Here is a 25,901-nt window from a genome sequence, read left to right as displayed (position 1 = left end):
TCGGGTTAGCGACTATTCTATAGTACTAGAATCTAGTGCTAGATATAAGGGTCGAGACGGATGCCTCGAATAAGGCTATTTCCGGGATCCTGAGTTAGAAGTATAAGACTAGATAGCGACCAGTCGCTTATTTCTTATAGAAGCTTTCCGAAACGGAGTAATAATAGGGTATAGGGTAGTAGGAGCTATTACCTATAATAAAGAGCCTTAAGTATTAGCGTTATTATCTTAAAGGTATAGGATAAGTGTTTACGGTGGTAATAGACTATTAAGCGCTTAAGGGCGTGCTAAACGCGCCGGGGCGGGACTGTCGCGGAAGGCTTACTAGATAGGTATACCGATTATCGTTATTTAACTTCGAGGTTTAATACCGCCTAGGTAAAACGAACCCGGTAAACGGCCTATTAAGACGGCCGGATTATATAATAAATAAAACGCTATATAATAATATGCTTCCTACCTTATCATAAGGATTACGACTAGTTAATAACCTCCTAATAAGCGTTCGTTAACGGATCGCGAGTATTTACCTTACCTTAATAAGTAATACGGTAAAGATCGTATATATTTAAGCCACTCGGGTAACGCTACCCGAATATAGGCCTAATAAGCGTAAGCGGGTATAGACTCTATAGGAGGGGGCCATGCCTAGCTTAAGAGACAAGGATAGAAGAGGGCTATAACCCCTACGTCTTACTAATAGTACCCGGCGTGTTATTATCGCTGCTATTACCTGCTCCTAAATATAAGATATAGGGTATAAAGCGATTACCTAGTAAATAGTCGCCGATAAGATATCGCTAACGCCTAAGGCTAAGGCTAGGGTTACTATAATACCGGATTAGTATATCCTATTCTATAGCTAGAGAGCTAGCTAGGAACGAAATAGTAGGTTAGTATATTATTAGTAAGGAACTAAAAGATCTGGTTGGAGGGCTATAGACTATTAACCCGGATTATATATCCTTAATTAAGAATATTTGCCGAGGGACTAGAAAAGAGCGGGGTATTCTCTCGGAGAAAAGGATATACTATTATTTAAGGGACGGTTAGTACTGCCTATATAGGGCGCCCTAAGGGCGGAGGTCCTGCGATAGCACCACGATAACCCTAGAGCTGGGTATATAGAAGCGAATAAAACTTTTAAGCTGATTTTAAGAAAGTTTTACTAGGTGGACTTAGCGGCGGATATTCGCGATTACGTTACTATATATTTAGTATATTAATAGGTATAGGTGCCACGATATAAGCCGTATAGTTAGCTATAAACGCTATTATTACCTATATATCCGTTCTAAGAGATTAGTATAGATTTTATTACGGGTCTACCGTCTATAAAAGGGGCTAACGGGTAAATATATAACGCTATCCTAGTAATCGTTAACCGGTATATAAAGTATACTCTATTTATTATTACGCGGAAAGACCTAATAGCACCCTAGCTAGCGGCGCTACTATATAAGGAGATTAAGTGCCGATTCGGTAGCCTAAAGGGTATAGTAATAGACCGGGATAAGCTATTTATTAATTGGTTTTAAATAAAGTTTTATCGCGAGCGGGTAAACGCTTAGTGACTATCCACTGTATACTACCTATAAACAGATAGTTAGACGGAATAAACGTATTAGTTCCTAATTAAGTACCTACGAATAATTAACGGTAATATAACGATATAATAGCCTATTTAGTTATTAAAAGCAGGGTTCGCCTATAATAATAGCGAGTATTCCTTACTTAGTATCTCGCCGTATAAAGCGTTATACGGGTATTATCTATATATAGTGGAGTATATTCGACCTAGGGATAATACCCGGGTATAGGGTATTTAAGAATATATTAAAAAGTTAGCGGGGGTTTAGCGGAAGGTCCGCGACTACTAAGCGCGTGCTACGGAGCACTAGGCTCGGTATTATAATAAGCGCTACTACCCGTAATAGTATAAGGTAGGCGATATTGTTAGACTATCCACGAAGAACTTCTGATTCCGGTAAGGGTTAAAGCTAGCACTATAATATATTCGGGTATAAGTAACTAAGAGGATCGGCGAGTAGCCGTATAGGGTTCGCCTTCCTATATAGTATATAAGGATATATAATATATTCCCAGTATCCTTATTAGAACCGTGGAAAGACCGAGTAGCCGTAAAGCTATTAGCGAAGGATCTCCCGCTTCTAAAGGAGGAGTAAGATAAATAGGAAATAAAAGATATTATTAGTTATAAAGAAGAATAGGGTAAAGCGTTCTACCTTATAAAGTGGGTAGGCTAGCCGGTAGAGTATAATACCTAGGAACCAGAGGACTATCTAGAAAACGCTCTAGGGATCCGGAAAAGGTACTAGAAGTATAAAATATATATATATAAAAGGTAGGACGACTATAAGATAGTATAAGGCGCCGAAGGGTTATCGGATATAAATAAGAACTTAATTATAGGTCATAATAACCTTTTTCCTTATAGAAACTAAATAAACGGGATTAAGCCCTGACTAGTCCTAAAAATCCTAAACTATTATAATAAAGTTTAATGCTATTTTAGGCGATTATTACCGGCGATTACTTAGTAAAATAAAAATTAGTGGCTAAAACTATAGAAATCGGTCTTATCGGCGATATCGGCGGTATTATCGTTAGGGGCCGACTTAATAGCGGGAGTATAGCGGCGAGGAGTATAGATATAGCGATAAGGAACGTTTTCCTTATAAGAGGGCGTAAAGGCTAGGGGCGTATACTCGGTATCGTTAAAGGGCGCCGGAGTGTTAATAGTCGATAAGGCGGCAGAGGCTTAGCGACGAGTAGGATAGCGGGGATAAGCCATAAGGGCGCGAGTAGCGGGCTTAATAGCCTTATTAGAACTATTGGCAAAGGGATTATTATCGCTATCGGCGGAGGCGGTATAGCTATAACAAGTAGCCGCTAAGCGACCGGCAAAACGATAGGCCAGAGTAGGGCGTTAAGGATTATTAATAGACGCTAAGAGGTCAGCGAGTCTATCTAAAGATAGAAACGCCTCGAGGCCTTAAAGGCGGTCCTCACGGTTAAATAAACGGTAACCGTTCGTCGCTAAATCCTTAATAAAAGAGATAAGCGACTTAACGTTACGGAGGTCGCCCTTATAAGGAGGACGGGTTTAGTCTAGTAACGCCGACGCTTCGGCGTTATTAATACGACTAAGATAGTATATAAAGTCGACTATTATTATAGAACGTAAGGACGAAATTTCGTCTAAAACTAATATCTATAATTACTAGCTATTAGGAATATAGCCGAACGGTTAGCGATCAGAAAACTTATATCCTAGGCAGGAAGCTTTTTTTTACCGCGGTCTATAACTACGCGAAACTATTTATAGGCCCTAGGAATACGCTTATATAAGCGGCGCCGAGCTATCGGCGTTAAATTATTATCTATTTATAGGAAAAACGCCGAAGGATCGGCGAACCTATAGCGATATATTTTTAATAGCCGCGGGCGTAGGCGATATAACGGCTAGCGCTAGTGCTGTTACCGGCCTTATTAAAGTAATCGACGCTAATATAAGCGTCTAGTCGGGATATATATAATAAATAGGGAGCTTTGTCCCTAATAGCCGATTCCTATCCGTTATCGGTATTATATTAGAGGTCTCGGGGGGCTACAGTAACTTATATATTAACCGATAATATAATAGTAATCGGTCGGCGTTAAACATAATAACAATAATAATAACGATAATAATAGAAGTAAGATAGGCAGAATGATCGCTATACGGTCAGCGATTATAATAGTGACGAAAGATAGTTATAGAATGAGAATTAGGAGCTATAAGGAAGATTACGCGAGGAACTATATCCTTATCGCCGAACGGTTACCTAGGGCTAGGCATAACATCCGCGAAAAGTTAGATAACTATAGGCAATAACAATAAGTCTCGCGGAGTTTCTATAGCAATATTCGGATAAATCACGAGGTATATAGTCGGTGATAGAACGCCAACAAGCAGGTAAATAAAGGAGCGGCCACTCTTTTTTCCTACGGGTTTTTAATAAGGACTCGTATAGAACTAAATAGAGAGAGATAATTAATTGCGATGAACGCACAATTAAAGGCATTATAATAATACGAGTCTGCGGGACTAGACTTGTTAGGAGGGGGGCAGTGTAACGAGATAATCGTAGACCTATCGGTATATAGTCGGACCGATAGCCGTGCACGGACCACCGATCAGAACCTATCTCTGTATATACGTAAAGGGATTAGTTTAATCCCTTAAGTTAAAGTCTTGGTTTAAAGTTAGCGCTTAGTTAACGAATATACTATCGCATAGGCTGGCCGAATACAGGCTCGGAAGAGGGTATTCTGGGCCTGAAAGTGGATTGGACCTGCCGCAGGAATAAGAGCAGGATTTTAGCACTACGATTAGAGATTTTCATAGAGTTAATTAAATTAATAGATCGATCGCTTATTTTACGTAATTAAGTTATACACTGTTTATAATAATTAAGAGTCTTATTTACTTAATAACCTACTAAAGCTATTTACGCCGAGCTGCCTATAGCTATAACCACTATAACCTTAAATACGACTATCTATATAGGCCACGAAGACTAGGAACTATAGAAGCGCCTCTATAAAGTCGGGGCCTATAGTAACGGAGTCTAGGACTTCCTACGCCCTAACGACCCAGTTCTAAGGCCCCTACGAGCCACCCGTCCCGAATTTACCTCCTACGCCTCTATCGCTAATATTAACAGGCAGCCTACTAATATCTCTAAGCTAACGGTTATAGGTAAGACCGCCTATACCGAAGACTACCGCTAATATAAAGAGGATCGTAAAGACTACGAAACCTATTAGAAGGGTATTAACGGTATACTTGAGTGGGTGGAAGAGTCTATCGTAGCGAAGAGATAGAAGGCCCTAATAAAGGGCACGACCCCGGAAGAGATCTACGTAGCAGTATAAGCCGACGCCGCACCCTATATCGCGACCCGTATAAAAGACTCCTAAAAGAACTATAATCTTTATAAGAATAAGCCGCCTACTAACCTACGGAAGGTGGCCGCCTAGCTAGATAACTAGCAGGACCGGCTTTGGGACTATTATAATATCGGGATATATAACGAACCCCGGGAGATTTAGATTAACGACTTCTTTAACGCTATACGACCTGCCCTAGGTAACTAGGTGGATATAAAGGAAGTAACGCTAGACCTTAAAATAGTATCGGCGATAACCCTTATCGCGGAAAGGAAGAAGGCGGCGGAATAACGTAATATACTATCTACTTAAAGCCATAGAACTATAGCCTTCCCGGCCTTAAACCTAGGTAAAGGTAACGATAATAACAGGCTATAACGGGCCGGGAGGGCTAACCGGACCGGAGCCTAGCGGGGCCGTAGTGCCTACCCTAAAGGTAAGTTAACTAACCGTATAAGCTCTAAGCGCCGATAATCCCTTTTTTATAAGGACGAGTGCCCGGTATACTACCGGCGCGGCTATAATCCATAGGGGTACTAGATACTATTCCTAGAGTTAGCGCCAGAGGGCTTCTAAGCTAACGACTTAATTAGGAGGCTTATAAAGAAGTCCCTTAGGATAGACCGGGACCTATAAGGCGCTATAAAAAAAATTAGGTCCTGAAATAAAAAGAAGAGGACCGCCGTTACTGACCACGAAGTCGGTAGTAATATTAAAGCCACCGATAATAATAATAAAGTGGGTGGTAGCGGCGGTAACGGCGGTAACGGCGACAATTATAATAAAGTCTTCGAGGAGGCGTGACCATATACGGCTAGAAGAGCCGCCGTCGCTAATAATAACAACGAAGTCTTCTTTAAAATTAAGAAGTGTATAAAGCTGGAAAAGTTTATAAATATATTCTATAAAAGGCAAGGCAAGGCGTTAAACACCGTCCGTTATGGTAAAGTAACCGATAATAATAATAAAGATAGCGGCGGCGGCGGCGCTAATAACGGCATAGAGCCACGCCGGCTAGAAGCCCCGGCGGCCGCCCTCTTAGCCGCCGTATATCCTTTACGGCAGTCCGCTATATTAGACTTAGGTGCCACCTCCTATATTTTCTATAATAGAAGCAGATTTACCGATTATAGACCGGCCCGCCCTAGTAACGTTATAATCGCCGGCACTATAACGGTGTCGATTCAGGGATGTAGAGACGTTATTATTATAATAGAAGGAACGGCCGGCCCGATAAAGTTCGGTTTAAAAGAAGTAGCCTACTACGAAGATTTTATCTATAACCTAGTCTCTAATAAGAAGATATAGTAGAACGGTTATTAGTAGGATTAGGAGCCGCCGAATAATTATATACGCCGCCGCGATTGATTAATCCTTTATAAGCTAAGTATCCACTACGATTAAACCGTTATAGAGCTATTTCTAGTCACTAACGCCCTAGCTACTACTCTTCTAGCTCTGATACAACCAGTCCAAAGACTAATCAAAAGGCAAGCCAGCTAAGCCGACGGCAACCTATAGCACCTTCGGCTAGGGCACGCCGGCCCCGATATAATTAAGTAACTAAAAGACTAGTTATAGGGCGTTAAACTAAAGGGGCTAGGAACGGTAGAGTATAACGCCTACGCCTATTCAAAGATAAGTCGTTAGATTAGCCAGCGGACCCGTATAGCTCTAAGCTACGCCGGTAAGAGGTAGGCGATCGACTTCACGGAGTTCTAACTAATAGCCGAGGGCTATATACAGATTATATTCTTCACGGATCGATATAGCGGATTCATAGTCTATTACGTTATAATATTGAAGAGGGCCTCCGATATCTATATAGTTATAAACTAACACATCTAATAGGTTTAGAGTTAATTTAACCGGCAGGTACGGGTCTTTAAGTATAATAATAAACTAATATAATCGCTTAAAATACAGGGCTTAGCTAAGGGTTTCGGTATCTAATTAGAGTCCTCTTTAGTAGAGACCCCCGCTTAAAACGGTGGTGCCGAAAGATCTAGAGCCGTTATTATACTAAAGGCATAAGCTATACGAATCCACTCCCGATTACCCGATTTCCTGTGGGTTAAAGTCGTTCCTACTACCGCTTACGTATAAAACAGAACGCTAAAATAACGCCTTGGCTAGAAGACCCCGTTCAAGGTCCTCTATTAATGCAAGCCGTAGCTAGGCTACCTTCGGGCCTTTAGCTATAAAGCTTTTCCTATAACCAGAGCAGCTCTAATAAGGTCTAGGAAGCTTTAAAATCGACTAGCGCTACGGGCCTATATAGGCTACCTCGTGGGATACGATTTAACTAATATTTACCGTATTTAGGTTCCTGGCCTTAGAAGGAATAGGATAGTCCGTACACGTAACGTGATCTTTAATAAATAGGAGTATTTTAACGGTAGTCTCGAGGCCGTAAAGGACGATTTACGTTAATTAACGGAAGAAGAGCTAGTGGATATTATTAACTAGATCCGCCTGCCAGATATATATGCAATTAATTAAGACGAGCCGTAAGACAAGGCAGCTCTATTACCCGATATATATATAACAGCATACTTTGAGCCTATTCTTTAGTCGGGTGGCGAGGTTAACGAACCTCTCCTATGGGCTACGCCTACCGGGCTCGAGGCTTAGGGGGTGGAACCGCTTATAGCACCTAAGAGGCCTGAACGGTGGGAGGAGCTTATAAAGCCTAAGAGGCCGCAGCTAGAAACAGATTCTCCTACGGCCGCGATTAATTACTAACGCCTAGATAGTTACCTTCTAACTCTACTAGAAACCCCTCCTTAAGCAGGGCTCACGGCGGCTGCTTTTATAGGCTCTATGCCTATAAAGCAGGGGGGAGCTAAATTTCGAAGCTATAGTAGTAACCGAGTCTAGATCTCTGCGTTTAACGCAGGAAGATATGCCCTATTAGTCCGTAATTTGAATAGTAAGCCGCTAACGAAGTTAAAAATTAAAAAGGCACTTAAGAGACCCCGTAAAATACACTATAAGTAACTACCGGCCCCTCCGAGAAATTAATAAGACCTTGAAAACCACCTATATAAGATCCTATTCCGATAAGCCTAACGGGATTACCTAAAAAGTTATATAGAGATAGGCTCGTAGATCACGGTGCCAAAGGATAGGGCGAAGGGGTATTAGGTGCTTAGCTGTATATAGGTAATAACCTATAAGTTTAATAAGCACGGCTTTCTATAGAAGTATAAGGCTAGATTAGTAGTCCGCGGAGATTAATAGCATTAAGACTTATTAGAAGATATATATATAGCTATACTCGCCGGTCGCTCCTTTAAATCGTTAATAGCGATCGCCGCCCGCTTCGATCTATCCTTAGTATAATACGATATTATTAACGCGTTTATACACGCCCCTCTACTACACGATATATATATATACGGTTCCTGCCTAGGACCACGGTGCCGGGCTAATTATTATGACTAAAAAGGCGTTATAAGGGCTACGGGAGTCTCTACTACTATAGTAAAAATATATTATAGAAGTGCTAAAAAGGGACGGGTTTAAGATAGTACCGTAAGAGCCCTGTTACTTTATACGCCGTGGGCTAATCCTATTATTTTATATAGATAATATCGTGATCGGTTATAAGGAAGACTTTAAGGAAGAGATAGAACAGGCTATTACGAGCCTACGAGAGCACTATGCCCTATAGGGCGGGCAGCCACTATAATGGTTTCTTAGGATTAAGGTTATTCGGGACCGTCCCTCGAGGAAGATATAGTTATTATGACGCGATTATATTCTAAAAGTAGGATATCTATTATTAATAGTATCTAACTATAAGCCTATAAGCCCTATAAAGCCGGCAGAGCTACTACCGTACACAGGGAAGTCTACCACTATTAAAAGCTACTAATATAAGATCGGTTCCGTTCTATACGCTATAGTAAGTACACGCCTAGATATCGCCTTTATAGTATCTCGAGTCTATAGATTTAATATAAACCCGAGCCGTTAGTATCAAAAAGTAGCCGACTATTTAATCCGATATCTGCTGGCTATATAAACCTATGCCTTAGAACTAAGTGGAGGCGACTCTATTAAGATGTTCACCGACGCGTCCTTTACGGATAATTCAATTAATCGAAAAAGCAGTTGGGTATTTATAATACGCCTATTCGGAGGCATAGTAGCTTAGGGAGCCAATAAGTAAGTAACGGTTATAACGTTAATAATAGAGGCGGAACTACTGTCGCTTATATAAGGTGCGAAGGAGGGAATATTCACGAAGAGGTTATTAGAGGCGATAGGCGTGATATTTAACGATCCACGATTAAAGATACGATACGATAATAGCTAAACGATACGTCTATTAACGGCGGAGATCGCTTAATTAAATACACGATTACGGTATATGGATATATATAACTATTAGTTACGAGAGGCGTAGTAGTATAGAAGGATTAACGTTAGCTACGTTATAAGCGCTGATATAATCGCTAATGGATTAACGAAGGTCCTAACTAGGGAAATGTTTATAAGCTTTAGGGAATAGGTAGGAGTGATGGATATATAGGGACGTCTCTATATAAATAAGCTAGAGGAGATCTTACCGGAGTATTTAGAAGAACTAGAAGAGAAGTTCGATCGAAGCTACGTGGACGTTATAGAAGGGGATATACCGATAAAAGAAGCCTATAAATAAGCTTAACTAAATAACTGCTAAACAGTTATTTAGTTAGGGGGGTGTATCGTATAGGCTAGCCGAATATAGGCTCGGAATAGGTTATTCCGGGCCCGAAAGTGGATTAGACCTGCCGTAGGAATAAGGGCAGGATTTTAGCACTACGATCAGAGATTTTCACAGAGTCAATTGAATCAACAGATCGATCGCTTATTGTACGCAATTGAGTTGTACGCTGTTTGCAACATATACTGCGATCACTCTGCGATACTAAGCTATCGAGCCTTTTCTATGATATCTTTTCCTTAACTAAAGTCTACGGACTTTCCTTTCGTTACAGAGGTTTAGCGAATAATTTAACTCTTAATCCAACCTATTAGTTAATATTGCCTTTTTAATTGTCTTATAACGTGTCTTTACTCTTTACACGAAAACCCCTGATATTAGCTGCTTCCCGAAGAGCTGGACTTCCTCTTAAACTATTATAAGGAACGTGGGGAGCGCGAACGTAAATTAAGATATCTAGAAGCTATTCGTTATAGCGAAGACCCGGGCGCTACCCTATCCTCTTATAAACCCTTAGTGAACTATTCTTATGCCCGAGGTGGTCACGGCGATTTATTTAAAGTAAACCTCCTAACCGCGAAATAGGATAGTAAATCGTACGACTAGTTTACAACCTTTATAGAAGAGATTAAGGAACGCTTTTACCTTAATTCAGCTAGCTTTACGATAAAGGCGAAAAAAGTCTATTTTACTGCTAGTTATCTTAAGACGAACACGAAGTCCTATTAGCGTGCTTATTAAAGGAGGACCTACAATTGTTTAATAAAAATAAGATAAGCTAAGCTAAAGGCCTTTTTAACCGAGTAATTAGTTAATAATAAGACTTATAAGCTATCGGTTACGGAATAGATCTTTTCGGAACAGACCTTTTAATAACCCGGCTAAACCTATAATTAATTTCTTAACAAGTTAGATTCCTTATTTAATAAGGTATCTATCCCTTTTCCTAATAAATAGCGTATATAGTTTATTATAACTAAGCTAGGTAAACCTTTACGCGATTAAATTATTACTAAAAGTTAACCTAAGACCTTCTAGGCATTAAACGTTATGGCTCGCTAAGCTAAGGCTATAGTAATACGTAAGGTCAAATCGTCCGAATAGGATCGCGGGTATTACTCGTATATATACTATAATTAGGGTTATAAAAGGAAGTACGGAACCGGTAGTATACCCTTATTATCCTAAGCTAGCAGTTCCTACGAAAACACGCCTATATCTCCTACTATTATAGCCACGGCTATTACCCCTACCTAATAGCGGGATAACCTTAGTATAACCTTAGAACCCTTAGGTCCTCGGAAATATTACGAATATAAAGAGGAGGGCTATATTCAACCTTTTTACCCTTACTTACGGAATAGGCGGGCCGGCTAAAGTTTTACCTCGGCTATTATCCCTAATTAAGAGGCTATAGCCCTTAGTCGACCCACTTTAGGTTAGGTATAGGCCTTACCCCAAGCCCTATAGGGTTAGGCCTAGGATAACGCACTATTAGAGTTATCTCATCCCCTTAATTTAGTAAGGATAAAGCTTAATATATAACTAAACTGTAAGTAAGACTATTAAGTTATAATTCTAGATAGCGTTATTGATTTTAATATTATCGATAAACGCGTAGTACCCCCTAGTAAAGTAATTACCGGACCCCCTAAGGAAGTTAGGTAGTTAAATAAGGAATATATAACCTAGATACTCGGATCGATTTTATTTATAGTTCGGATTAAAGATAATTAGAATTATATATGGATATAGTATATAAAGTTATATATTATAGATTTAGGTAAAGATAGGTGGGAGGTTATGCTTAGGATCCTCTAATTAACTGAATATAATCTAATAGTTAACTACGCAGAGAAGAGTTAGATATTTCGGATTTAAAAGGAGTAGTTAAAGTTTATAGGTTTATAGAAGGAGTTAAAAAGGGCTACGAATAGGGCGAAGGTGATTATTAGGTGTATTAGGGCCTAGGTAGCACGGGTCGGGTATATATAAGCTTATATCTTAAAGGATATAACCACGCCTACTCCCTTTCCTAGACTACTACTCGAACCCCCGGAGGACCCTTCACCTAAGGGTTAACAAAAGTTATTAATAGCCGTGCCGGAGTAATATCACGAGTTCTTAGATATATTTAATATAGAGGAGGCCGGTAAGCTACCCGGATATTATTAGTAGGACCACGGGATTAAGTTATAGGAAGGGAAAACGCCCCTATTTAAGCCGATTTATCTATTAACAGAGGAGGAGTTAGCGGTGTTACGGGAGTACCTCTAGGGCGCCCTCGCTAAAGGTTAGATTTATTATTCTATTAGCCCTATAGGTGCTCCTATCCTTTTTATACCGAAGAAGAGTAGGATGTTACGACTATATATAGATTACCGGGTGTTAAATAATGTTACTCGTAAAGACTATACGCCGCTCCCGTTAATATATAAGATTATAAACCAGCTTTTATCGTTAAAGGATTTTACTAAGCTAGATATTAAGGGCGCCTATTATCGACTTTATATACGGTCTAGTAACGAGTAGAAAATAGCCTTTAGGACCCTTTATAGTTATTTCGAGTATATAGTTAGACCCTTTAGACTTACTAATACCCTAGCTAGCTTTTAATAGTATATTAACTAGGCTTTAAGTAGGTTAGTCGATACGATTTACATAGTTTATTTAGACGATATCTTAATGTATAATAAGGACCTTGATGTTTATTAAGTATATATTAAGGAGGTTTTAGGGAGATTAAGGGAGTGGTTATTATACAGGAATCCCGAGAAGTATATATTCGAAACTTAAGAGGTGGAATTCCTAGGTTTTATTATTGAAGTGGGTCTTTATAGATTAGTCTAGCATCGAGGCTATCCGCGATTAATAAGAGCCGAACTCAGTAAAGACTATCTAAGTCTTCCTAGGCTTTACTGGTTTTTTTATCGGCGTTTTATTAAGAATTATTCGAAGATTATAGCGCTAATCTTAGACTTAACGAAGAAGTAGAGAGTAAAGGGGGTGTTCGTGTTATTTATAAGGGAGAAGGAGGCTTTTAATAAGTTACGCTAAAAGTTTTAAGAGGCTCCGGTTCTACGGTATTTTAATCCTAAATTACCTATTCGACGAAAGCCGGACGCTTCGGGGTTTATTTTAGGAGTAGTAATTAATTAGTACATAGATCGGGTATAATACCCTATCGTATTGTTTTCGAGGAAGCTTAAGGGTATAGAGTTAAATTATTTGACTTTAGACACGGAGCTAATAGCTATTATCGAGGTATTCTGTTACTAAAGATACTACCTAGCCTATAGCTAAACCCCTATAAAAGTCCTAATAGACTACCTTAATTATCGGTACCTAATAAATAAACCGAGGATTAAGCCGTAGCACCCATAATAACTAAAGAAGCTATCGGTATTCGAGTCTAAAATTAAGTACTAGCCGGGAGCTTAGAATCCGGCTAATAGCCTATTATAGAAGCCGTAGTATACTTCTAGTTAGGCGGACTAAGACGCGGAGTATTAAAAACCTATTAAGAGGTTTACCCGTAAGTTCGTTTTAAGAGTGCTGGAGAAGACGGACAGAGCACCTAGGGTTTCCGAGGACTTATTACTAAGTTTAAAGGAAAAGGTAACCGATACCTAAAGGGATAATCCCTTTTATAGTTCTTTATATAGGAAGGGCCGGTTATCTAACCCGTGGTCGAAGGATAAAGAGAGCCTAATCCTTTTTAGAGGTTACATTTTTATCCTAAATATATAGCGGTTAAGGAAGAAGATCCTATAGGCCTTCCACGATATACCCACCGCTAAATATTATAGTTCCGGCAGAACGATTAACAGGATTTCTAACTCGTTCTATTAGGAGTATATATCCCGGGACGTAAAGAACTTCGTGCCTATTTATAGAGTTTACTAAAGGACTAAGGGGAGGTCATGGCTTAATGTTTAAGATAAGCATATAACTACTAGCAGAATCAGAATCATTCTTCCTATATCTACCGACCACCACCCCCACTTTTATTAGTGCGGGAGGTGATTTCCTAGCTAAATCGTTAATAGCTACCCTACTCCTAGGCATCACCCTAGACTTTAGATTTAGGTAAAGTCGCCTAAAACGGGGGAATAGGGTATCTGCTAAGAGCCCTTAACACACGCTTCTTAGTGGTGTTACGCGCACCACTTTACGGCACCTACACCACGCTATAGACGCCTTAGAAGGACGCTACGATGTTACCTCCCTTCGAAAAGGAGACCGAAAAATCTTTTTACGGACCTATAATAGCTAGATAAAAGAAGGCCTAAGCGCCTTAACCGCTAGCTAATAGCGGTATATAACTAACTACCGAGCCTACCCTACTAGGTATAATAGTATAAAATAAGACTTTCGCGGATAAAGCCCGAAAAAAGTGCTAATAGACGATAAATAAAGCCCTATAGGTGCTATAGCGTTAAGGATATACTATTAATATCCTTATTTAGGCGGTTAAGGGAGGAATCGATAAAGCGAAGGCGTTTATAGACGCCGATGTAACGCTTATTACCCGGCTCGGTAATATATTTATTAACTGAATTAAGACTAGAGGCCCGACCCTGCTTATAGGAACCTAGGCCGCTAGTAGGATAAAGGAGGGTGCCCTGGCCCCCCCCGCTAAACCGCCGGCTAGCACTAAGCTGGCTAGCCAGACTAACCCTAGCTGGCTATCCGCTAGTATACCCCCTAAAACCTCGAAGGATCTAGACTAGTAAAATAACCCCTAGATATAGACTATTATTATTAAAAAGGGTAAGAAGAATATAACCCCGAAGGGTATTATAAAGCCCCTGGAGAAGCAGCTATAGGGAGGGAAGTAGAAGGTAAACTATAGGATCTTCCTCTAATTTCTATCCTAGATTATCCCGGAGCTAGAACGCCGTAAAGCACTTATAGTTATTAGGCGTACTATTACTAAGACCCGGAAAGTAAACGACTAGGATATTATCCGAATCGACTATACCCGAACCGGGGTCGCCCTATATCTAAGGAATACCTAAGTTAAATAAAAGATTCTAGAGGCAGGGGACGATATTATCGCCGCGATTAACGCCCTAGGCATATAAGGAGCGGAAGTCTAGTATACCTATATAATCTATAAGGTAGTTAACTAGATTAATAACCTTAAGGTTATAGAGGATATAATAAAAGATAAAGCCCTATAAATAATAAGGCTAAAGCCGGTACGGGTCTAGAGACGGAACCGACTAAACTATAGCGGGCTTATAAGCTAGTTTATTTTATTTTAGTTATAACTAAAGTATCGGTTCCGACTATTCGAGATATTTATAACCACAAAGCCCCGGGAAAATAAGCGCCTTATTATATAATACGATAAGTGCTAGGGTTTTTACCCGCGATACCCCTATAACAGGAACACCCGATATAGGGGGTATAGCGTTACCGCCAAAGACTATACCTATAAGGTCCGATATATTAACTGCTTTAGACCCTACCCGGTAAATAATCTAAACTACCCGGCCCGACTAAGGAGAGTAAACAGGGAAGTTACCTCCCCCTCTAAGGCGGAACTTAGTAAGATCCGCGTAAAGGGTAACGCCCTCTAAGCAAAGCTTAGAGCACCGACCTAGACCTTTATAGATAAGGCCGATACCCTTAAAGATAGCGATACTGCCTAGGGAGAAGCCGTCTCCGACGCTAGTAAAGCTAATATTAGTGATAGCGAAGGGGATAACGACGCTAACGCTAGCGATAATAAGGAAACCTAGAATAACGTTAAAATAGATATCGATAACCCCGAGACCCCCGAAAAGGACCCGGTCTAGCACCCTTTATAGACTCCTAAAAGAAAGTTTATAGAGAGAGACGATAAGACCCTAACGCTAGTATAGAATAAGAAGCCTATACTAATATAGGCGTGGCTATAGAAGGGACCCCTCCCGGCTAAAAAGGCCAAAACCTCTACCACTAAGGCCGTAACGACTAAAACCCTAAAGGATAAATCGTTAGCCTAAACGCTAGCACGGCTACTAGGGGGCCGGAATAACCTAGTCGGCTTTAATATATATTTAGTAGAATATAGATAAGAACTAAGCGCTACTTAGGGTAGTATTAGCGATAGTATAAGAGGCCCGCCTTAATATACTAATATACTAGGAACCCCTAAAAGGAGACGCTAGGAATAGGACGCTGCCTAACCTTCCTAGCTATAAGAAATACTTACTAATACGTATATACCCTAACTCTAGGGAGGAACCTAGGGTTATTATATATATTAAGGCGAGCCTATACTTATAATAACTAGAGTCGCCCTTACCTAGATCCAGGGACCTACTCCTAGTTAAGGTAAACGGTATAAACTTCTTAAATATCTACCGCGGTATAATAGGTAGTGCCGATATATAGGAAGACTTTAAGGTCTCCGGATAGACGCCCCCTATTAACGTGACGATTAGGGGAGACTTTAACGTATAATACCATAACTAGGAACCGGGAGTTTCTTAGGCTACCGGTAAAGGTAATAAGATTACTAAGTAGCTAGAATAGCACGGGCTAAGCCTATATAACACCCCCGGAGAGGCGACCTATAGCCGGGGGGGAGTATATATTATTATAGACCTGGTCTTCTTAGGGCACTACTCACGGATATTAGAGTAAAGGCAAAGGCCGGCCCCCCGGCCTGCTACTACCCGCTATCAGGATAAATTAGTACCGCGTATATTACCCCGGAGAATGCTATTATTAGACCGGACCGCTTTAAACTACCCGAGGAAGTAGAAAAGCGTGCCGCGATCCGAAGGGAAGTTATAGATAGCCTATAGCTTATCGACCGCCTTTAGGTAAAGACCCTAGATTCGATTAATAGGTAGGCTAAATACCTAGTCGATATTATTATAAGCCTACTATAACGGCTTAGTAAGAAATACCGCGGGCTAGCTAATAATAGGAAGTCGTGGTAGAATAACGAATATAGAGTAGCCTATAAGGCAGCGATTATCCGTAGACGTTATAACCCTATTAATACTAAAGTATAGGATACCTTCCGGAAGATTATAAAACGGGTTAGTAAAGAATACTAGAATAAGAGGATTAGGGGTGTTAAGGACGCTAACGAACTATTTAAGATTATCGGCTAGTATAAAATAGGGGACGGTATAGCCGCCCCCCTAATCTGTTATAACGGTCTAGGCTACTTCGAGGACGCTAAGAAGGGGGAACTCCTCTATAAGACGAAACTAGCTAGGCGGCTAGATATCCCGGACCTAGAAGACCTATAGAACCACCCGCTAGAGGGATTAGACAGGGTTATTCCGGAGGATAGACCTATCCTTAGGGATAAGGTAAGACGATATATAATAGAAGTTAATACTATAGCCTTAGGTAATAATAATAGGGTGAGGATAATCCGACTGGGGCAATCGGATATTCCGACTGGGGCGGTAGTGACAACGCCTGACGCCAGCCGCCAATACTTCCTTTGGTACCCAGATACTTACAGACACGTACAATCAATTAAGCGTATCGTCGTTACGATCAATTGAGTGAGTGTATCGTCGGTATCGTCGCTACGATCAATTGAGTGAGTGTATCGTCGGTATCGTCGCTACGATCAATCAAGCGTATCGTCGCTACGATCAATTGAGTGAGTGTATCGTCGGTATCGTCGCTACGATCAATCAAGCGTATCGTCGGTATCGTCGCTACGATCAATCGAGCGTATCGTCGGTATCGTCGCTACGATCAATCGAGCGTATCGTCGGTATCGTCGCTACGATCAATCGAGCGTATCGTCGCTACGATCAATTAAGTGTATCGTCGGTATCGTCACTACGATCAATCGAGCGTATCGTCGCGACGATCAATTGAATTGTATGTGGAAGTATCTAGGTACAGGCGGTGCGAGCGGGCGGGTGTCACCGGCTGTCAACATAGGACCCCAGTCGGAATATCCGATTGCCCCAGTCGGATTATCCTCACCCTAATAATACTAGCGTCCCCCTACTCTAGCTAATCTAGCCCGAAATCAAAGAGGAGGTTACAGAACTCTTTAAAGCGTATAGGCTAACCGGATACTACCCCCGACCCTTCTATAGAGGGGATATAGTAATAATTAATAAACCAGGGAAGGACGCTAACTCTGGCGCCGGCTATAGGCTAATCTAGTTACTTAGCGTACTAGGTAAAGGCCTAGAACGTATTATAGTAAAAAGGACACCTTATAGGGCGATAAGCGCCGGAATCCTAAACCTATAATATATCGGAGTATTATTAGGATAATCTATAATTAACCTAGTAGCGATCCTAATATATAAGGTTAAGTTATAGCTCGCGTAGGGTAAGCAGGTTATCGCGGTGATTAACGATATAAAAGGGGCCTTTAACTCCGTTCTGTATAGATAGTTCGTCTATAGACTACGTAAATAAGGCTAGGATAAACCGATAATATAATAGTAGGAGAGCTTCGCCTTAGTATAAAGCGTTAGAGTAATTTTCGGCACCTCCTACCCTAAAGGGTATACCCCGCTAGACCTAGTGGGCCTCCCGTAAGGCTCCCCGGCCTTAGTAATCGGTTACGTACTTAGTATTATAGAAATACACCGTCTACTTAATAATAAGAACCGATTCGGCTATACTAACGATATATATATCGTCGTAGCGTATACTAATACTAAGACCGCGGTAAAGATAATTAAGGAGATACTATAATAGTAACTCTAATAGTATAAAGATAACGGAGTTAAGCTAGACTATAATAAAGCCGAGGCCTAGCTCTTTTTACGCTAAAGGATCCCTTAGTTCCTTATAATAGAACTGCCCCTATTCGACTATAAGGTTATAGTCGCCTATACCGTTAACCTATAGGGATAGAAGCTATTAGCCCCGATTAGGTAGCTCGGTATATATATAGATAGGCGCCTTAACTTCTAGGACTATATAAAGACGTGGGCGAAGAAGGGTCTTAAGGTCGCTAACTATATACGGGGCCTCGCTAGAGCTACCTATAAACTAAACCTAGCTCTACTACGCCGAGCTGCCCTAGTATATATCCTGATTATTACCTACTACGCGGCGGAGATCTAATAGGAGGGACCCCGGGCCCCGGCCTAGGGCCGCTATAACGTTATCTATAAGAAGTGGTGCCGGTTACCCTCCGGATACTTACCTAAGACTAAGACGATAACCCGAGTATAGATAACTATAATTAGAACCGTGCTCCCCGCCTAGAAGACGGTCCCGGTACTAGCTCTTTACCGGGAATCAGGAATCCCTATAACAGAAGACTACGCGGAGTACCTATAGTAGAGGTATATAACCCGAATCGCCGGACTTAAGAAGGACTACCCCGTGGTATAAACGGTCTCCCCGATTACTTAAGGGGATATAAGATAGACTAAGGCCCTAATATAGCGCTTAAGGGTACTATAAATAAAGGAACTAGTATATATAAGGCCGCCGTAGTATTAGCTAATAAGACCCTATTTTATAAGATAGAGCTACTAGGATAAGGTACCGTTTAATAATAGGACTAAGGAAAAAGCCACGGAGACCTTTAATAGGTGGGTTAATAAGCTAGACCCGGAGTATACCGTAGTCTTCTTGGACGGGTTATAAAGAGGCTAAAATATAACCTAGGCCTACTCGATATAGCGCGGCAGGAGAGAGATTACCTCTAGTCGCGGATATATCCGGAATATAGTGGTTTTTAACGGGGAGGTAACCGGGGTAGCTAGGGGACTAGCCGCGGCGGTCCGCTTCCCCGGAATAGGAGAGATTACCTACTATATTAATAACTAAATAGTACTCTAGGGGCTTACCGGTATAGCACCTAGATCGTCGCGGTAAGAGTTCCTATAATAGTAACGCCTAGTAATAATCTACCCGACCCACCTATAGTAGTTACTAGGGTATATAGGAATCCCGGGTAACGAATAGGCAGATAAGCTCTGCTTAAGTAAAGACGCCTAGGGGATCCTATTAGAAAATAAGAGGCCGACCTAGGCTAGGGTAAAAGCTATTATAATAGCCCGCTATAAGACTAGGCTTTAGAAGTGGCACGCTAAGTCCCGGCTACTCTGGTATGATACGGCTATATAAAAGAAGCTAGGGTTTAGTTAGAGAGAACCGAAAGAACTGACCCTCCCCCGAAAAACCCTGATACGCCTTATCTAAGTAAGGACGGGATATAGGGACTTTAAAGAATACCACTAAAGGTTTTATTATAATAGCTATATGGCCTACTATAGCTACGGCTATATAAAGACCCGGGAGCACTTCGCCTACTACTATAAGGTCAGAAACTCCTGTAAATAGCTAGACGAACTCTAGCACCACGAAGACGGTAAAAGAACTCGCCGCTTTAACCCCTAGGAGACCCTTATAGAGATCCTAATAAACAGCGCGGCCTTCGCCGCGCTAGCGGATATAACAGGCTTCCTTAATAGGATCTACCCGATTTCTTCGAATAGAAGGAGTACTAGCTAGAAGGTAGACGGTTATTAATGGACGGTGGTATAGCTATAGGCACGTAGACCCCCGAGGGTACACGGCGAGATATAGGGACTTTTTTTATCTTATATACTTTCTTTAATAATATAGTATAGATATCGTTAGTTATTATAGTTTAGGAGGTATAGAGTTAAGCGATTAGCACTATACGGCCCGGGCATAGATATATAGATATCTTACCGCCTAATATCCCGACAGCGGGACGCGGCGCCAGCTTCGCTGGCCGCCGCCAAGGCGTTAAATAGAAGCATATACACACACACTAAGGGGAGGTAGTATAGGTCTTATAGCCTATTAGCTAGCCTTTTAGCTCCTCCTTATTCGTTCTAGGAGATCTTAATCGATTTTATTATAGGTCTCCCTTTTATTAATTAGGGCGGAAAGAAAAAGAATATAAGTTTATTATAGTTTATTATTATATAAAATATTCCCTTTATATCCCTTATAGTAGTATACTAACGGCTAAAGGATTAGCCGATATTCTATAGTTAAGAGTTTTAAGTGTTTATAGGTTACCGGATAGTATTATTTCGGGCTAGGGTTCTTTATTTATAAGTAAGTTTTAAAGGACCCTATATAGTCTTTTAAATATTTACTATAGGATATCTATTATATTCTACCGGTAGACCGATAGATAGACTAAGCGTTAGAGTCGGAGTATCGAATATTACCTTTATAGCTATTACTCACGGGAGTAGTAAAGAAAGGCGAAGCCGTCACTATGCAGAACGGCTCAGGCAGTGTGATCTCGGACAAGTCTTCGATAACAGGAGTGCTTAAGACCACGAAGTGCATATAACCAAAACAACACACACAACAAGGAGACCTTCAAAAGAGGTTCCTAGAGGTGCGCGCTGCTCTGATCAGGGCAACGTAGCTTAAACGAAGTGAATATAATAAACGTGGTAAAACTTAGGGTTAAAAGGATAATGATTATATAGGATAATAAGCATCCTCTGTGTCTAGGTAGCGTCGCCACGTATATATAATATATAAGGCAAATAGAAAAAAACGATACGCGCGTCTTATAACGTTATATAATGTCCTAATAATATAGCACTAGGTATAAGCGGCTGGTTATAAGTTATTTTTAGAGTAAGGCCGAATAATTAAATTATCTAAAGCTAAGGAGAAAAAAAGGAAAGGGGAAAACTCTATAGGTGCTTACGACCTAAATATAATATCGCGGCGACCTACTAGGAACACGCTATAATTAGTTAGTAGATCCGGTGCTTTACCGGATTATCTCTACGGGGTTAACCCATAATATTACCCCTATCCCCCCTCGGTAAGTCGTTAACCTTCGGTATAGGTTTATAATACGTTATTATTCGATTAAACCACGCCTCTTTATTAGTTAAATAACCTGTTTTTATTAACTAAATAACGACCTCCGCTATAAATAACGTCTCTATTCGTTAAAGAGTGCTCGAGGCGAGCCTTTATAGTTATACGATTAATTAACGTTCTGTGTAGGGATATAGTTATTATTCGTAGTCGGGTTATAGGGTCGTTCCTGCTATATAATAAGCCCCGGTAGCGTGCCTTCCTTAACCGAGTAACTTACTTATATTAATAATACTAACTTCGCCTCCGCCTTTATAGATCTATTTTTTCTCTTTTCTTTAATAATATCTATTACTATCCGTAGCATGTTTTCCGTTAACTATAACTCCCCTACACCTCGTGCTATCGCGCTAACCTCTTATCTCCTTCTTTTAAAAGATATTTAAGTTTTTAGGATTATCCCCGGCCCGTAAGGTATATCTTCCCGTTCTTCCTATAAACCTCGCGTAATATTTACTAACTTATATATATAATATAAGGGGCTAATAATAATAATAATAATAATACCGGTAAGGAGGTACCTACTCCCGCCCCGGCTAGTAAGGAGATCACTACTCCTGCCTCGGCTATAGACCGCCGCGCCTAGCCAGCCCGAGCCGCTAAGGCTAAGGGTAAGCGTTCCGCGGGCAAAGCTTCTATAGTGGTTAAGAGCCCCGCGAAGCGCGCTTATAGAATAAAACATCCTCCTAGAGGGACCCGTTTAGTCTTTTACTTCGCTTATATAAAAGCAATTACTAACGGCTAGGATAGGCGGCGTTACCGCGACTAGTTAGGACCCGGAGCGAGGATACCCGATCCTAAATACTATAACTACTTAAAGGGCGGTTATAGGTATATTCCTCCTCCCCCTAGGATAACTAGTCCGTCGGTAGCACTCTTAGAGGCGGCGAAGGTAGTTAATAATAACCCTTTCTATAGCCCTAAGGCGACGGAGGCGCTCGTAGCAGCTTGTTTAGACTTCTAGAAGGCGTCCGGGGTCTCAAAAAAGGCTTCTAGCACTTCGTAGGAGGATAAGCCTATCTCGACGCCTATCGACTTAGGAGCTAGTAAGCCTCGCTTATCGGTATAAGCTACCGCCTCCCCCCCCCACGGGGTCTCCCACGTTATAGTAGGTGGACCTATACTTATCGCGGCGCCTCCTATTATCGTTACGCCTATTCCTAGTATAACGATTACCTTTATAGGGGTAAAAGGCCTACGCCGGCTTAACCGGTTCCTATAGGTAGTTAAGAATATTATAGAGGTTATAGCCGTTAAGGTAAAGGATATTAAGTCCTTTAAGGGAAAAAAGATAGATAGGCAGGCCGAGGTCGCGGCGTCTACGTTATCTCCTGTTATCACGGAAAGCGTTAATGGTTATAAGGATATTTATAACGATATTAATCTTAATACCTAAACCCGGTAGCTAGGGGCGGGGCTTATCCGCTCCGACTTAATTAATATAAACGGCTTTACTATTATTCTAACCTTTATTTAATCCTTACCGCCTTTTTTATAACCCTGCTTCTTTTTATAATATTCGTATAGTCCGTTATTAACTTTAATTAGGCTATACTTCTCTTCGTAGCGGTCTAGGGCGGCTAATTCTTATAGGGACTCCGTCGGTTCCTAAGATATCTAGGCGTATCCTTCCTACTTTACTAACGCCTCCCTTATTACGCCTTTACCTACCTTCCTATTCCTAGCGTATAAGATTTCTTTTACTATCTATTTATCTTCCTCTAGACTATTATAAATCGGTCCGGGTTAGGGGTTATATAGGATTTAACTAGGAAGCGGGTCTTTGCTCGTATATTATAGGAGGTCTATATAGAACCTCGGGTATATATTTAAAGGCACGTCTAGTTCTATAATATACGGGTTAATAACTTTAATAACCCTATACTTTTAATATAGCTAGCTTAATTTACGCGATAATTATAGGGTAAAGTAGTTCGCGAGTAAAAGCCATATAAGGTCGCCTTTACGAAGCCGTTTAATAGGGATACAACGCTTATTCGCTAACTCTTCTTATTATAGCTATATAGCTATTATTAAGGCTTAGGCGAACTCTATAGCTTCTTAGAGGCGGCGGAGTAGGTTATAGGCTATAAACTCCCGAGTATCGCTACTTAGTTCCTTATAGATCTAGATCGGGTTAATATAGTATCCGTGTTTAAGGAAGAACAGACTTTTCTTAGTAGTAAAGCTCTCTTAGTTATTTAATACTAGTTATATAGCGGGTAATAACTTATTCTAATCGTCTTAGGCGTAGTAAATAAACGCTTAAAGGTACGCCTATACTTCTTAATTTACTTATTCGGTGGCTTTATCGGTCTAGGGGTAATAAGCTATACTTAATCGTTATTTAATTCTAGCTAATTTATAAAAGTATTACTAAAAGCGACTTATTTAGTTAGAACCTTTATCGCTTACGATTAAATAAGGTATACTATAGAACCGAAAATAATAATATAGGAACCGTTCGGCGCACGCTTTTACCTTTATAGAGTCTATCGCTTCGAGGGTAATAGCCTTCGTAAATCGATTAGTTATAACCTATAGGTACCTACACTTCTTCTCTTTAGTAGGAGGCAGATCCGTTATAAAGTCTATTAATAGGTTACTCCTTATTCGTTTAGGGATTAGGAGCGGTTTTAAGAGTTCTTATCGAGCATTCCTCTATATATAGCTTTAGTTATAAATATTATAGTTACGTATAAACCTACGCACGTCTCTATTTATTCTCGGCTAGAAGAAGCGTCTTGTTATAAGGGTAATTATATTATCTCGCCCCGGATAGCCTCTAATCGTAGAGTTATATATAGATTAGATTACTCGTGTTTATAATATACTCCCTTTTTAAGCTCCCGGTACCTATAGGCGATCTCGGAATATTAGTAGTCTTTATAAAATAATCCCGTATTCGGTAATCTAGGCTTAGAGACCTAATAAGGGGGGAAACTATCGATCGCCTTTAGATACGGCTTATATAGCTTAGCGATACTAGTTATCTTCTTCTACTATAGCGACCTATAGCCGTTATAATTCGCTATTAGCTTTAAACACTTATAGGTATTTACGAAGGAGGCGGATCTTTAGGGGGATTAAGGTCTCTAGGATTAACTATATATATCGCGCCTATTCCTGTTTATCGGAGAAGTCCTTTAGTTCGTCTTATTCTCTTCGCGAGAAAGTATCGGTAGTATAGTTATTGGCACCCTTACGGTATTCTAGCACGAAGTCGAACTAAGTAAGCTCGCTAGCCTATCGGCTTTATCTTTTATTAAGTATCTTCTTCGTTATAAAGTATTCTAGGGCCTTATAGTCGGATAGGATCGTAAAGCGACTATAACTTAGGAGCTTTACTCTTTAATACGTCACGTAACTTATAATCGCTAATATCTCCTTATTATAGATAAGGTAATTATACTTAGCTCCTATAAGTCGCCTTAAGTAATAGGCGACTACGTAATAATATCCCTATTCGTTTTCTTAAACTAATACACCTCCTAGTACGAATCCCGAGTAGTCGGTTTCTATAAAGGTCTTATTACTTAAAACCTATTATTATAGGATCGGTTCCTCCTAGAACCTCTTCTTAACCTCTTCGAAGGCCGCTTATTCGTTAAGACCCTAGGAGAATACTCGATCCTTTTTTATTAGTCTTATTAGGGCGGCCGTGATATAAGCGATGTTCTTTACGAATATACGGTAATAGTTTATAAAGCCTAGGAAGCTTTAGACTCCCTTTACTAAGGTCAGGGCTTCCTATTCTCGGATCGCCTTTAGTTTATCGGGGTTATATAAAACGCCCTAACCGGCGGTAACTATAAACCTTAAGTACTTTACGGTCTTTACGCTAAATTCGTATTTTACTAGGTTAAGCGTTAATCCTGCGTCGCTTAGCGATTATAGTACTAGGTTAACCTTCTTCTTATAGTCGCGTAGGGATCCGCTTAAGTAAATCAGAATATCGTTAATATATACGGTAATAAAGTGGTTAAGGTAACGCTATAGCGTCTTATTAATATATCGTTAAAAGGACGCGGGGGCGCTACTAAGTCCGAAGGGGTATACTAACTATTTAAATAAGCCGAATTAAATTCGAAACGCTATCTTCGTTTCGTGGCTAGCGGCTATTCGGATCTTATAGAATATAGTAATTATATTAAGCTTTATAAACCACTTAGCTCGCTCTAGGTTTCGGAGTATCTCCGTAATTAATAGGAGAGGATAGCGGTCTCTCTAGGTAATCGTATTTAGGGTATAGTAATCGTAATAAAATCGTAACCCTCCTCCTAGCTTCTTTATAAATAGAACTAGAGCTTTAGCGGCGGAGCTACTAGCTCGTATAAACCCCTTATCGATTAGGTCGGTAAGGGTCTTCCGTAGGACTAAGAGTTCTTCTCTGGAT

General features: G+C 40.5%; 1 protein-coding gene across 1 annotated transcript; it reads left to right on the top strand.

Moving 5' to 3' along the window:
* Positions 1-9,025: 9,025 nt before the first annotated feature.
* On the top strand, positions 9,026-17,634 carry ACRALDRAFT_204759 (uncharacterized protein; the record flags this gene model as incomplete). The annotated part of the gene is made up of 6 exons (XM_071021535.1): positions 9,026-9,039; positions 17,115-17,132; positions 17,199-17,231; positions 17,271-17,294; positions 17,334-17,407; positions 17,495-17,634. 6 exons carry the CDS (start codon positions 9,026-9,028, stop codon positions 17,632-17,634), a joined length of 303 nt encoding a protein of 100 aa, XP_070880207.1.
* Positions 17,635-25,901: the final 8,267 nt, after the last annotated feature.

Source organism: Sodiomyces alcalophilus, assembly GCF_042370955.1.
Source record: "Sodiomyces alcalophilus JCM 7366 unplaced genomic scaffold ACRALscaffold_1, whole genome shotgun sequence".
Taxonomy (NCBI): domain Eukaryota; kingdom Fungi; phylum Ascomycota; class Sordariomycetes; order Glomerellales; family Plectosphaerellaceae; genus Sodiomyces; species Sodiomyces alcalophilus.
This window is presented reverse-complemented; position numbering and strand designations above follow the sequence as displayed.